The following is a 15,340-nucleotide window of genomic DNA, read 5'->3' as shown; positions in this document are numbered from 1 at the left end:
CATCCTCAGTCACAAGTCATCAAAGTCAGAGCCCTTCATCTAGTTCTTCCACTCAGATGAGACACGTCACCGCTGGGAAAGATCTTGAAGAAATGCTCTTTGTGTTAAGAAATCAATCACTTTCAGACCAAATCTTTTTCAATTTAAACAAGATTTTTTTATGATCCCCTAAGAGAGAGTGTCAGAACATAGTTAGATCAACCATTCAGGAGGCAAAAATATAAACATAACAAAAATAAACCTCTGTGAGTGAGTGAGTGTACACCTCTGTGTCTGTCCACGGCTAATCCCGCATTCTGTATGCAGCAAACTGCATTATATTTTGGGTGGCCAGTTATGGCTGCATGTTCAAGGACCTCTTCTAGTTGCGGGAACTCCCACTTTCTCAAAAACACCTTTTATCGCCAGTTTTATAACTGCAATTTACCGCTGGCTCACTACACTCAATCACACAGCTGCGTCGCTGACCCCCAGCCGCTAACCTGCGTCCAGAGACACAGCGGGCGGAAGACATTTTACTTACTTTTAAGTGTTTTGGACGGTGTGTTTGGCTAACAAGTAACAGCTAACGGGACTACCAGTACACACACTGCTGAGTACGTCACAGCAGCTTGGGGAGGTTAATTTAGTTTTTTGCCAAGATCGTATCACGCGTCTTATACGATGACCTCGAGCCGATTGCCTGCGTACGTCGCTGCTTGTTTTTGAGTTTAAATGAAGTGTTATGTACGACGCCTTACAGCCCATAAACGGGGAGTCAGGCAATTTCGGTTTGCACTCATTCAAATCGCATAATGCAGTCTGCGATGACCACTCTAGAATGCACCTTGCTAGTGAGTCATGCGATGATAAACAAATGGAGAAACTAAAGTAAAACTTGAGATGAGGCAGAAAATCATTTGCGACATTAATTAAGGATTTGCATGTTAAGACTGACCTACCCACCATCTACTCGACCTAAGTCTGCAGTTGGGAGAGATGTAGAGAAGAGTCCCTGAAACATTTGAGTTTACGCGTTTTTGTAAATTAAGATTTAAGGTTGAAAATAAAACCACATAATTAGCACATTTACATATTTTGGAGCCAAAGCACTGACATTGTGGATAACCTTGTTCTTTAGCTTTCCAATAGACAGAAACCCGTACTGATGTGTTTATTTTTGAAGATGTGTCTTTAGGTGGAGTGGTCATCCAATATAGATACACATTGAGGGGCCTCACGTCTCCTGCAGGGTTGTTCATTCAAATTCTGTTTAACACTCTCTCAAATGTAAATGAAAAATGTATTCAAAATCAAAAGAGATGAGGTCAGAAAGTGATTAGGGTCAACTACAGGCCTGACCTGATCCCTATCTGACTTTAGTTGTTACTGCAAACTCTTACTTAATATAAAAAAAAGAAAAACTCACCTGTTGCTGAGCTTCATTCATTTCCAACACTGGAGCCGCTGTGTGTTCACTTTGTTTTGTTTCCGGGGTGTTCATTGTTGGCTTATTTCCGTTTTTCTCTTCCTCACTTTGAAACACGTTTAAAGAACTTTTTAACGGCGACATGGTTTAAGTTTCTCCAGCAACAGTCCTTGCACATCACACGGAAGTCGCGGGAAGTTGCCGTCTCCCCCAAGAATAACTGGGTAATTTAGCTTTAAAAAAAAGGTAAATAAAATTCCTAATAATCCATATTTTGACATTTTCTCTGTCTGTCATAAAACTCGTTGACGAATGTGTGTAAAAATCCAGCGTCCGCGACCTTTTCCCCGGCAGATATTCAGACACTTGAGGTCGGAGGAAACGCACAGGTGTAACAAATATCGCTAATGATGACAGCCCGTGTTACGTTGACGTGCCCCCGGTAAACAACGCCGCTGAGCCAGGCAGTCACACGGTCAAAACCCTCCAGAGACGTCTCCGCACTGCTTAAAATACAAGTTTGAGAAAGAAACACTAAATGTCTTATTATTTAATTTTTATTTGCTTTACCTAAAAACACATTTAAAAATAATGACTCGAAAACCACCTTAAACTCAAAGAGCATGACCTCATTGTCTTCAATTGCATTGCCCTGAATGAAGATATTAATTAATGATATTAATTACTCCTGTGCTTTTCCTTTAGTGAGGCGTCAAAGGGCAATGAAAATTATTTAAAATCTATAAAAAAAAATACATATATATGTATATTAATAGATGGCATTTGAAGCTCGTGTAACACACCTCTTTAGGAACAAATTCACCGTCTTGAGTCACCTGTGCCTTTAATGTGATGCTGACCTCTGTGTTTTGGAACAGTTGGCCTGTTGAGGATGTGTGGATGTATTACACTATTCACCTTAATGGTGACTCAGTGACTCTTACAGTCTTTATATGCTCATTGATGCCCTGCAGTCCCACAGGGCCCCAGTACTTGTGCTTTTATTTACTGGGCCGTCAGCAGAGGTATCTCTCTCTCTCTCTCTCTCTCTCTCTCTCTCTCTCTCTCTCTCTCTCTCTCTCCCCCTCCCTCTCTCTCTCTCTATCCCTCTCTCTCTGAGAAAGAAGCTCCATTCTCTGTCCAAGCTAAATCAATATCCCATTATAGTGTTTCAGAGGGAAATGGCTTAGAGCGAAGAAAGAGAAATAACCTCATATATTATGGCGACGCCGATCCATGGATGTGTCTTCTGCTTCTCTGTTCGGAGGTAAAGTTAGGGTGAAATAGTTGGAAATGAGAACTGTTGAATTTAGAGAATATGGAAGACCCGAACAACAAAGAGAAAATAAAACTGTTGATGGCTGAAAGGGGACTCCCTGGAATAATCTGACAGTGTGCTGTTGAAAAAAAAAAAAAAAGAATCTCTGCTTGATATGAGACACAGAGAGAGAGAGAGAAGAAGAAGAAGAAGAGGAGACTAGAGGGTGATGAAGGAAAAATCCATGCAACACATCTCAATGTTTTTATGGGCGTTTTTTAATTGAAACCAGCTTCACTGATAACAAACATGCAATATCACTGTACAAGCCAACACCACAGATAAGTGTTACTCATTCAAGTCTTGACACATTGTCAAGGATTAGCCAGCAGCACACGCACACACACTTTCAGATGTTGTACAGAGATAAACACGCTCTACCTCTTTTGCTCTTTGACATACACACACACACACACACACACACACACACACACACGCACACGCACACACGTATGCACAGTCGTATTTACATATCACAGTGAATGATGGGGTAAAAAAAAACGATGCGGGGAGGAGGATTACACTGTTCTCCCGGTCCGACCAGAGATGAGAATGGCAGCACAGTTCCAGTGATAGCGAGTAGTGTGTCTGACTGAGGTGAGGATAAGGAGTGAGATGATGACAGTGAGGATGTGAGTAGAAAACGAGACCTTTTTATCGGCATCCTAAAATCTGTGCGGGAGGCGGGCGTCTTGGATGGGCGCCTCTTGGCATTTATAGAAACAGGATGAGACTCCTAATATAAAAAGAAAACAGGTCTGCGTAGAGTAAATCTTTTTTTTTCTTCTTTTTTCTCCCTCGTCAAATCCACTCCTTCTTTGCTACATTTAAATGCATGGTGTAATTACAGTATCATAAATACAAGGGCTTCATAAATAGGATCGGGGTATTGCTTGGATGATATAACAACTGATAGCACTGTCTGTTTTAGAAATGTAAAATCGAAACAAACAAAAACAAAAAAAAGGCCGCACTACCAAAAAAAAAAAAAAGAATCATTCTATTCCAATAAATAAATAAATACTTTAAAACGTCATACAAAATTCTGACATTACCCTTTTTTCCCAACATTTAATGGAAGTTCTGTCTACAAATGTAAGATAATAAATATATTTAGTATTTTTAGTAACAGTTAGGTTAGGTGGGTTTATTTGGGATATTTCTTATATCTTTAAGCAAAAAACTGGATTATAAACAGTAGGAAAGATCTCTGCAGAAACTCTATTTAATACTGCTCATATCACAATGGTTACGACACGATAAAATACTGCAAATTATCAAAACTGTACAGAAAAACTTACAAGTTTCTCTAAAATACATTTTCACTGTTAGTGTGTGAGAAGAGATACAAGAGAGCTCGTCTCTGTTCGACCAGCAGCCGTCCAACAGTCAGCACCAGTCAAAGACCGCCCTCTCCGCACGCAGCTGATCGCTCTGCCCTCCGCTGCTCTGGTCTGGGGCAGAGCAGCGGCGCCCCAAGGTTCCCTCCACCGCGTCAGCAGCTCGCCACACCCCTCTGGAGCGCTCGCCGATGGCTACTACAACTCTACGTGGAGCCGAGGACTCACAGTCTAGGAAGAGAGAAGACGAGGCGAGCCAGCCCACACGCTTCTACTGGACGTCTAGTGAGTTCCACTGGCACTCCTCTACTCCACTTCATAGTTTCAAAAACGGATTTTTTTTTTATTTTCTTCTTCTTCTTCTTTTTTTTTAAAAAGTGTAACTTCTTAGATATTCCTCTAGCTAATCTACTTCACGGTTACAGGTGTGAGTGTTAGTGGCGCTCCACCGGGCGGTGGGGTGGTTCGGCTGGGTGAGGGCAGTGCCACCCTTGGTAGTGTGTGTGTGTGTGTGTGTGTATGTGTGGGGTTCTGTTTTCTTTTTTTTTTTGTTAGAGTGGAGGAGGGCAGGTTTTTCGGGGGGGGGGCCAGCAGGTCAGCGGTGGCGATAGTGTCTCATGAGGGGCACGATGCAGGACGGGGGTCCGGACAGCTTGAGGAAGGGGTGCTGGAGGAGTTCCTGGGCAGTGGCTCTCTGCGAGGGCTCCCTCACCAGCATCAGGTCCAGGAAGGACCGCAGCACCGAGGACACCTGAGGATTTAAAATGTAGATGTAAAAGAAGTAAGCTAAATAAGAAAAGTAATATTGTTCAGTGAAAGCGGACGGGTTTTTTTGTACCTTGTGCGACTCTTTTAGCCGAGGGGGCAGGTTGTCTCGTATCCTCCTCATGGCCTGCAGAGGGGGTTCGTTGAAGTAGGGCGGCTCTCCGTCCACCATCTCGATCACCATGATGCCCAAAGACCAGATATCCACCTGGATACACACGGAAACAGTATGCAATCATACAGTCCGCTGCGAAGTCTCTCACTGTTAATCTATGTATGTGTGTGTGTGTGTGGTCCTCACCTCGGTCCCATAAGGTAGTCTAGAGATGACCTCCGGTGCCATCCAGTAGGGCGTGCCCACGAGCGACTTCCTCTTGGGCACCTCTTTGGAAACTTGGGCGCAAAAGCCGAAGTCTGATAGCTTGATCTGCAAAACGCACAAGCAAACAACGCGCCGCCTTCAGGTTCCACTCTCTTTCGTGCAGGTGTGCGGACATACAGTACAGATTGTATTAAGTGCAGAACCTCTGTGTCTGATGTCAAGAAGTGCACTGACCCATTGTGAGGAAGCGCTTTCATAGAAGACACTAATCTCCCGTATTAGCGGTTAATTAGCCTTCAATTATCACGTCTTATCAGCTCGTTAGGAGGCATTAGGCGGGATTTAATTACTGGGGCACGAGTGGTAATTGATGATGATGAGTTTCTGGCACTGGCTGTTGACAAGCTGCACCCATGGAGAAGGTCAGCGAGAGTGTGTGTGTGTGTTGTGTGTGTGTGTGTGTGTGTGTGTGTGTGTGTGTGTGTGTGTGTGTTAGACCGAAATCATCAGTGACAGGAACAAGGGAGCAACATTGGTTATTAATACCTGATGTAACAGGGATATCCGGGTTTAATAGCATCCCAATGGGACGAGTGTGAATGAATAATATACGGAAACACACTCGCGCTCTTCGTGTGCACTCACCCTGCCGTCACTGGTCAGGAGAATGGAGTCGCTCTTGATGTCGCGGTGGATGACGCCCTGTGTGTGCAGGTAGGACAGAGCCCTGAGCACCGACAGACACACCGTAGCGATCTGCTCCTCGTTCATCCTGCGAGGAGAAACCCACATTAATACGCAGCGAGCAGAGGGGCATCTAGGACCATATTTGACATGTTGTAATGTAACAACAACTCCTTCAGTTAAGACTACTTGCAATAGACACATTGAATCTGGCCAGAAATACACAAAAACAACTGGATGAATCAGAGCGGATGCTTTATAACTGTCAATGTTTTTCAGGCGGGTTGGAAACCCGACAACCTGTCAAAAGAAGAGGGGGAGTCATAAAAGAGGGAGGATATTGCAGTTTTTATTTTGTCTGAGGTGAGGCTAGAAAGATATGGAAGTGCAGTGTAGGGTCTTTGACTGTATTCATGTATGTATTATGTTCTTATTATACTGCATGTGAATATATATTTTGTTACCCTGTATTTATTGTTTCACTCTCTTGTGATGGAGTAAATAGTAACTAACGTTCATGATAACTTTATCATCCAATATCATCCAAGTAAAAAACAAACTTAATCACTTAATCATCAAATTATATTTATTGATAGCTACTTCTAGTATTTTTCTTTTAGTAGTTTTATTGTTTTAATCCATGTGTTGTTATGTAATTGTCCTGTGCTTTCATTCTTTGTGGTGCATTGTGGGAAGGGTAAAAGTGGTTTGTGAGGGAGGAAGATCAGATTTTTAGTTTTTTTAAGAAAAAAAAAAATAGTTGAATGTATTAAATCCATTTTTTTTTTTTTTTAAATAAATCTACACGTCACACAACAAAAGGACCACACAACCAATACCTAAAGAAGATATAATTTAGCTTTACACCCTTTTTTTTTTGGTGGTAGAAATATCACTGTTCCAGATGTTGCTGTCATTCTAAAGAGACTACAGTTCAACTCAACTAAGATGGAGCAGAAATGCCCCCCCCCCCCCCCCCCCCCTCTCTCTCTCTGTAGCCGGCAGCGACTGGAGCTGTGATGTACAGGCGGGCGGGGGGGGGGGGGGGGGGGGGGGGGGGGGGGGGGGTCCCATATGGAGAGACAGGGTGATGCAGTGCGTCTGACTGAGCTCACACAGAAACTCCCAGCTCCACTGAACATTAACATCCAGACCCAGCTGGCCGTGCCGTGTGTCTGTGAGTGTGTGCGCTCTGAGCTGCCGTCGCATACATGTACAGAAATAGAGAAATGCTCATTTGCGAGCATAGGAAACATATAAATATGTAGTACATGTACATGTTCATATGCATATAGAGTACACACACACACACACACACACACACACACACAGTATACGTTGTTAACTCTGTCAACACACACACACACACACACACACACACACACACACACCTTTCTTTTACATCTCATTGCTCAGTTTTAAACATCCCATTGTTGGAGGAGTCACTTATAAACTTGCATTATGAGAAACAACCCCCAGGCCACACACACACACACACACACACACACACACACACACACATATAGAAACAGCAGCAGATTTTATAGTCACACATCTATGCATTTACAATCACAAGAGATAAATGAGCCTCTGCTGATGGAAAAAACAACTTGGCTAACTCAAAGTGAACGGGTGGAGACGTGTATGCAAAAACAATCCACCTCTTACTGCACCGCCTTACCCCACCCCCTCCATCCCTCACGTACACACACACCACACACACACACACACACACGGAATTAACACACACACAAAACAGGATCGCTGATATAGAAAATTGTTTCAAACACAAAGTGAAAAACATTTTTAATGAGCCCTGAAAAGGTTGTCAAGGGGAGGAGAATTACACACACACACACACACACACACACACACACACACACACACACACACACGCACACACAAACATTTGCTTTTGCACTTATATTGGTTAAAATCCCTGTGAAGTGCAGGTCATTAACAAACTCTTAAGTATAGTTGAAATCTGAACGTGATTGCAATAGTTCAAGAAGACGGACGCCCATTCTACCACCGCTAACTTGCATATGTGTGTGTGTGTGTGTGTGTGTGTGTGTGTGTGTGTGTGTGTGTGTGTGTGTGTGTGTTCATGCTGACGAGGCTTGCACGACGCGAGGCAGGCAGCATTTATTTCCACAACAAAAGGCTTAACAGAAATAGCACAAAGCCGTCACCTGGACAAATATGGCTGAAATTATAAAGTACAACACACTCTCGCATATTCCTTATATTATTACCACGGTGTCGTAGAATGCCTGATGATTAAATCAAGTGGGCAGTTTGTGTAGTTGCTAAGGAAACTAAATCGAATAAGGATGTTTTAGGTGCTAAGATCAATTCAACAAACATGTTGTTTCCTCTTTCTTTGTTTTGTCTTTGTTCTGATGTTGAAATGTGTGTCTTGAGTGTCTTATTGAAAAAAGGGACACATTTACTTCCACTTAAAATTAAACAAACTGAAAAAGAGGAAAAAGGGGCGAGTAAAAGATCACGTGTGTGCCCAATAATATCCTCTTTACTGGGATTTTCATTAGTACTTCTAAAAGCGCTCATGTGTGAACTGAAACTCTCTGAAACACACACACACACACACACACACACACACACACACACACACACACACACACACACACACACACACAGCAAACATCTGTGTGGGAGACCGTTCAGAATACGTCGCGGCAGCAGCGGTGCTCAGCCTCACCAAAGCGTGTTATTAGCACCCGACACCGCGCAGCGCTAATGCTGACACTCCACGCAAATGACTGTAATTAAACACCAAGCACAAAGTAAGCTTAAAACAATGAGGCGGCGGCTCAGAAACACGACTCAACATCAGAGAGGCAATTAGGAAAAGTTGGAGAACAATAATCCGAAAAACTATCTAACGCACGACTGGATCGCAGTCTGCTGGTTTCTCCCGTGTTGTTTTGTGAAATCCTCCGATCTTTGTGACGTGTGGAGCGAATTAAATGACCTTGTGATTTTAGAACAACGCAGCTTTACTTGCCGGTTACCAGTTCATCCATTTGATGAACCAGATCATCACCAGAACGTCACAGGCATTCGGTCATTCGGGAATTTCAAATAAAAATGGAGGACGCGAGCCTTCCTCCGTATGGTGGCTTTTCTCTGTGTGTCGCAGTATTTAAACACACACTCAAGGCCAAGTCGCTGAACACACACACACACATACACACACACACACACACACACACACACACACACACACACACACACACATGACACACATAAAGCCGTGGCCTTATTTCTTGGCAGCAGAAATATATCAAATCAGTTTATTTTAGCTCTTATCACCATTTTTCGCCTGAATACAGTCTAGAACACAGCTGTAGATTGACAGCACTCTCATGTCAGACAGTTAGCTTAGCTTAGCACACAGATTGAAAACGTCGGAAAACAGCTAGCATGGCTACGTCCAAAAGTAACAAAAAGTTCTTCTAACGAATCAACGTGTTTCATAACGTTGGTGTAATCCGCACAAAAAATAAAGTGTAGTTTCCTACATGAAAAATTTTAAAAAACATTTTAGTTTTTGAGCTTCAGGGGTTCTGTTTCCTGGCCTGTAACTTCATATTTATTTTTTAAAATAAAAACTATTGGAAACAGGAAAAAAGCACCATTATCTTTTCAGGAACCAGGTCGATTTTTCTGAGCTTTCACACCACGAATAAAGACATATTCAAATGTACATTAAATCACTATAATATACATATTCAAATGTATATTTATAGTAGTTTACGGAAGGTCTCGTTGGTATTTTTCACACTGCTGATATTCGATATTCCAGTTACCTGGTGTGAGTCACGATGTCAGTGAGAGCCCCGCCCTCGAGGAACTCCATGACAACCCACAGCTCGTCTCCCACCAGGTAGCTGTTGTACATGTCGACCACGTTCTCGTGATGGTAGTCCCTCATGATCACCACCTACAACACACACACACACACACACACACACACACACACACACACAGGGAGACAGACAGGAAATGACTTGTTTGTATATCTTCATGTAACGTTATTATTATAAATATTATTATTATCATTATTATTATTATTTTAACTATAAAAACTGCGATAGTAATAATAAAAATAATAATAATTGCTTGTTTTGATACACTAAATCCAAAATATGGATTCATGTTATGAATGCAATAAATATGTTACAAATAAATCATAGACTATTTCAATAATGTATTCAATTTAGTCATGTCATTTTTAATTATCTATTAATTTAACTTTCCTTTTTCTAATGTGAACATGTTCCGGCGGCTTAACCATAAAAGGATTACATTCAGAAATGAATGCGATTACACAAAGCAAATTAGCTCCCAACTGAACACATGTATGCATGCATGCTTTCTCTCTCTCTCTTCTACACACACACACACACACACACACACACACACACACACACACACACACTCAGACCCAAAATAGAATCAGTGCAATATTGCTTGATAAATGAAATTTAAGGTCTGCCCTTCACTCAATTCACATTTTCTCCACTGAACAAGCAATCATGAAGTTTGTCTGCAAATATAATTTATTTCAATTTATTTCATATTTTCAAGTGCAAATGACATGGAGCTCATTTCTCAATAGTTTGCATACCGTGAACAGAGACAGCTATGAATAATTTCCTTTCATTGGGGTTTTCAGTGCGACTTCCCTTTTTTGCAGACTATTGCAATTACACATGTGAAAATGTGCTCGTGGTTTGATTGCCACGGATGTGTGTCAGGGAAATAGAAGCAAAGTGAACCTGTGTTTTTTTTTTTTCCATCGGTAGGCAAGCTGCTGTTTTGCAGTGTGATGGTGGGATATATTTATATCTATTTGGCCAATGTTTAATGATGCTATTTAAAGCAGTTTCATCTCTGCTGCTGCTCCTTGTTTGAGCTCTCAGCAATCTGACGAACGTTAGCGCCGATCTCGCACGTGGGCGTCAAGCTCTGTGTGGGTCAAGCTGACCTACGGTAGCAGTATAACATCCAACATCGAGCCTCCAAAATGAATAAAACCTCTACTAATTCTCACATGCGTAACATACAAAACCAGACCTGCAGTGAATGCGTTGAATGAACTAATAACAACCAGGATTGTTAGTCGTTCGCACCTCATTGAAGAGTAGCTCTCTCCTCTGCTGTTTCCTGAGGTCCATCTTCTTCACAGCCACCTGCTTGCCGCTGTGTTTCTCGCTGGCGATGCACACGATGCCCGTGGAGCCCTCGCCGATTTTGATAAAGCTGTCCAGGTATTCCCGAGGGTCGCCTGTAGGCGAACGCAAAAGAAGACTCTAACTTCCATGTCACGACAGAATAATAAAAGCAGTTTATGTAAGCCGAAGCGGTGTCGCTTATTTATTGTCCATTTCCCACCTGGGTTGACCACCAGCTGGAGTGCAGCTCTGAATTGCTCATGAGAGACTCTGGAGGGTTGAGTGTCCGAGCTGGACCCCCAGGAAGGAGGCGGGTAGGCCCCCGGGGGGATGTAGGGCGATGAAGGCTGTGAGTAGGCCCCCTGTGTTTAAAACACACACACAGAGTGAAAGACAGAGATAATATTTCCCTTCATAAATTGTTTTTTGGAACATTTTTAAAAGAACTTTTGAGCTGACAATAGTCCAAAAACCCAAATTTGTGTGCAAAATACAGGTGTTTTAAAACCCCTTGATTGACACTTGAGTCCCCCTGAAAGCCTCAAAATAAAAATATTGTTGGGTCTCTAAAATTGCTTGCATATGTGACCAGAAATGTCTTTTAAAAGCTTACTATTGTCCAGCGACAACAAATATGAATAGACGATTTTCTGCAGCAAACGACATAGCCGGCCAGAGCTGCAACAAGTTGCGCGAAACGAGCCTGTCTTCATTTTTGTTTCTGGACCTAAACGGGGATGTTTGTGCAAGACATGTGCTGCCTAGTTGCTTGCTGTATCCTGTGTAGTGAGTATTGAGTCTGTGTAAGACTTTGACATGAACACTGGAGCACTACGAAGGAGGGACCACCAGGTATTTTCACACACTGCTCAAAATGAATCCTGACTGGTTCTTGGTGTAGTTTGGTTTCTGAAGTTCATGCAGGTTAACTAAAGTACCGTGACTTCCAAAACATCACAAAATGCTTTATTCTACTATTATCTTTGACGCAATGAAAATCCTCAAAATCAGCTTCACAGATTTGTTTAAGCTTTGCTACAATGCATTATTCAGAAAGTTCAATTGGTTTATTTGGCTTAAGAAGCAGAATAATATTCTCAAATCATCAAAGTATACCTGATATAACTATAACATTACGTCACATGCAAACTTTTCAACGTTATTGTCAATTTGTGTATGAAAAATCAATAAACAAACGGCATTAAAAAAAGAATACCTAATGTCAGTTTGTCAAAATAATTCGAACAGTAAATTTGGAGATATATGGTTCAGTTTAAAAGTCTTATGCTGGATCTCTCTGGTAAAATGTTTACCAACAGGAGAAAACACCTTTAAGATGGACAAATCCCATCCAAATTAAATGGAATTTTAAATGAATTAAAATTGTATCAGCCCTAAAAAAAGCCCGACTGGAGCGTATCTGAAATGTATGAGTGAATGTAGTGAACACACTGTACCTGAGGGGTGTACGGTGGGCTGGGCTGGGAGGGGGGGTGATGGTAGGGTGAAGGTTTGTAATGGTGAAAGACAGGAGGGTAGGGCAGGTGTGCCGGAGGGTAGCCCGGCGGCTTGATGTGGCTCTGAGGCTGCTTGAGAGGCCCTCGGGGGTAGGTGTCACCCCCCGTAACCTGGGGACTGCCGTCCCGCGCAGGACGCTCGTAGTCACCCTGGAGAAGACGGAACACGGCCAAGGTTACGTGATTGGTCGATCAAAAGCGTGAAGAAAAAAAAAAAAACACTGTCCAGCTACACAAGGCTCTGAAACTGTGTGTGTACTGTAAGCATTGGCACAGCGTAAATTACTGGAAGATGCTACTGTGTTGGATGCATCACTGTAAACGCATGTCCGCTGTGAAATGCCAGCTTTACTTCCAGGGACGTTTGCAGGTACATTAGCCCTTGACAGGCCTAACAGAGGACATTTAGCGCACGGGACAGGGACCCTACTTTATCATTACCACCCTACGATGCTCCTCAACTTCTCCATTCATCAACCAGGAGCCCAGGGAGCATCCGGGATCTGGGACACACCTACCTCTTCCTTAAGGTCCTAGAAACTCCTTTCAGCCTGACACACACACACACACACAAATACTTCAGAGTCACAGTCTATGTCATACTCTGTAGGTGTAAAATGCTGGTGGTATCCTTATTGGCATGTCTAATGTCGAGTATTATGGCTGGCCAGAGGAAAGTAAGTAAATGTAATGTAATGGAAGAAAAATCGATGCGTGCATGTTCCGCCGGTATATTCACAGTCTATGACAATCAGTCACGTTCACACCAGCAGAGCACTGAATGGACTGCAGCAAGCGTATAAAGAAAGAATGTTATTGTGATTCAATTTATCTTCCAAATACAAAGCAGATGACAGTGTAATAGCTAAATATCAATAGTCCAGGGTGGACGGTACAGACAGTCGTGGATCAAGCTGCCTCCACCATGCGGAGATTAATTATTACTATCTTTTCCGCTAATAATAAAAATACTCCCCCTATTTCTCTTTCCTTTTATTTGTTTCTCTCTCTGTGCCTATCACTCACAAAGACACACACACACACACACACACACACACACACACACACACACACACACACACACACACACACACACACGCATGCATAGACAGGGCAGGAGGAGGAGCCCTGATATGTTGGGATGGTGTATAATTACATGGTGTGAACTCTTTTAATCAATCACTCTCAGGCAGGTGTGTGTGTGTGTGTGTGTGTGTGTGTGTGTGTGGGGGGGGGGGGGGGGGTGCTGCTGGGACGGCCCAGTCTTGCCCCCCCCCCCTCTACCGTTGGCCGGCACCGCTGGCTGGCTGTCAGCCAGGGGTCTCCTGATCCATGTTGGTTAAACGCGCATTAATCTGAGTTTGGCAGGGTAATCAACAACCTAACTCAACTGTGAAATTGAATTCCGCGGTGGAACATCGTTCGGCCAGTTTTATGCTAAGGCTGCAGAAAGGGAAAGTGCCGCAACATCAATTTGTCACCGAGAGCTGCGGCACTGAGCTCGCACTCGCCACAAAACACACAGAGAGAGAAAGAGAGAGAGAGAGGAAGTGTGTGTGTGTGTGTGTGTGTGTGTGTGTGTGTGTGTGTGTGTGTGTGTGTGTGTGTGTGTGTGTGTGTGTGTGTGTGTGTGTGTGAGTGACTGTGTGTGGCCAAGTCACTGTGCTGTCTACTGTTACATCCCCACCGGCTCCCAACAACAGCAGGGGAAAAGAAGGATTTACTTCAGTGGTGTGAGTGGGCTGAATGAGGGAAAGAGAAGAAAAGGTAGAGAATGAGAGCGGAGAGAGACGGGTGGGTTTGTTACAAGGTCCATGAGCCGAGAAGAATAGTGATTCTTAAGCTGCCAGATGACTCCTTGTTTCTTCTTTTTCTTTTTTCTTTTTTTTTCATACCACTGCTGCGAAATCTCCAAACATCACAAGGCAAATTAGGAAGCATTGATTCCTCGGCCCACTCTTCACTATGGCCTATATTTAATTTGATTTAAGATTTGACGAAAATAAGCGCATAGAACATCAAACCAAATACTAACAATACACTTAATATAGTCAGACGGAGTTCATATCTTTTCGGATCAAAATGAAAGCTCCGCATGTGACTGCGTCCCGTTAAATCTTTGCATTCCCTACACATCCTGTTCTGTTTTCAGGGAAGCAAATGTGCCTCCTCAAGCACAACGACTCCAAAAGTGGAAATAATAAACCATATGTAAGAAAAATGACCTTCTCCTGCATCACTTCCAATCCTGCTACTCTTGCATTCTCCGTGGCAGTATTTTTTTTTTCTTTTTCTGAGTGGCTATTTACTGAAGCATGCAGGTTAAATGGTTTTTCATCAAGGCACCCTGGGATCTACATCAGCAAACCCAGTTTTTCCTCTCAGCTCCTGGTCTTGGTGCACGTGAAGCAGGGATGGTGGAGAAGCTGTGATAGCGGTACACACACCCCTCTAATGGGCCTAATGGGGCACTGAAAGCTTTGGAGAATGATTTCAAGAATATATAAAGAAATGATATGAGGAGCGCCTCATGGAATGACTGCTGTTTCTGGGACTTCCCCCTGCTGTTGCATTGCAGCACCTTTACCCCCTGCTATCTCCTACCCTGGCAAACGCAGTTCTGTTTAATAACGCTGCTACGAAAGAACCGCCACGAGTAAATTGGAAACATATGGTTACATTACACGGCCACTAATGCATGGAAGGTTTGTTTGCTGATGTCGGAGAACAATCTCTTGGGTATCTCGGTCTCTCCCACCGCTCCACTGGAGCACATCACAGCTTG

The 15,340-nt window shown here is 43.1% G+C and overlaps 1 protein-coding gene across 3 annotated transcripts in view; it reads right to left on the bottom strand.

Annotated features, from left to right (window-relative positions):
- Positions 1-2,926: 2,926 nt before the first annotated feature.
- The window catches only part of pak5 (p21 protein (Cdc42/Rac)-activated kinase 5), a 65,754-nt gene continuing 53,340 nt past the window's right edge, over positions 2,927-15,340 (bottom strand). For all 3 annotated transcript variants that reach the window (XM_068708985.1, XM_068708983.1, XM_068708984.1), the window contains 8 exons: positions 12,496-12,705; positions 11,259-11,400; positions 10,997-11,151; positions 9,671-9,804; positions 5,799-5,925; positions 5,133-5,258; positions 4,905-5,039; positions 2,927-4,817 (listed from right to left, as the gene is read on the bottom strand). In XM_068708985.1, the coding sequence (XP_068565086.1) occupies positions 4,662-4,817; positions 4,905-5,039; positions 5,133-5,258; positions 5,799-5,925; positions 9,671-9,804; positions 10,997-11,151; positions 11,259-11,400; positions 12,496-12,705 (1,185 nt within the window). In that variant the 3' untranslated portion in view covers positions 2,927-4,661. The remainder of the gene's footprint in view (positions 4,818-4,904; positions 5,040-5,132; positions 5,259-5,798; positions 5,926-9,670; positions 9,805-10,996; positions 11,152-11,258; positions 11,401-12,495; positions 12,706-15,340) is intronic.

This window comes from Cebidichthys violaceus, unplaced genomic scaffold (assembly GCF_023349555.1).
Source record: "Cebidichthys violaceus isolate CVI_PGR_0920_01 unplaced genomic scaffold, fCebVio1.0.p SCAF_14, whole genome shotgun sequence".
NCBI classification, from domain to species: domain Eukaryota; kingdom Metazoa; phylum Chordata; class Actinopteri; order Perciformes; family Stichaeidae; genus Cebidichthys; species Cebidichthys violaceus.
The sequence above is the reverse complement of the archived record's forward strand: the minus strand, read 5'-3'. Positions and strand labels throughout refer to the sequence as shown.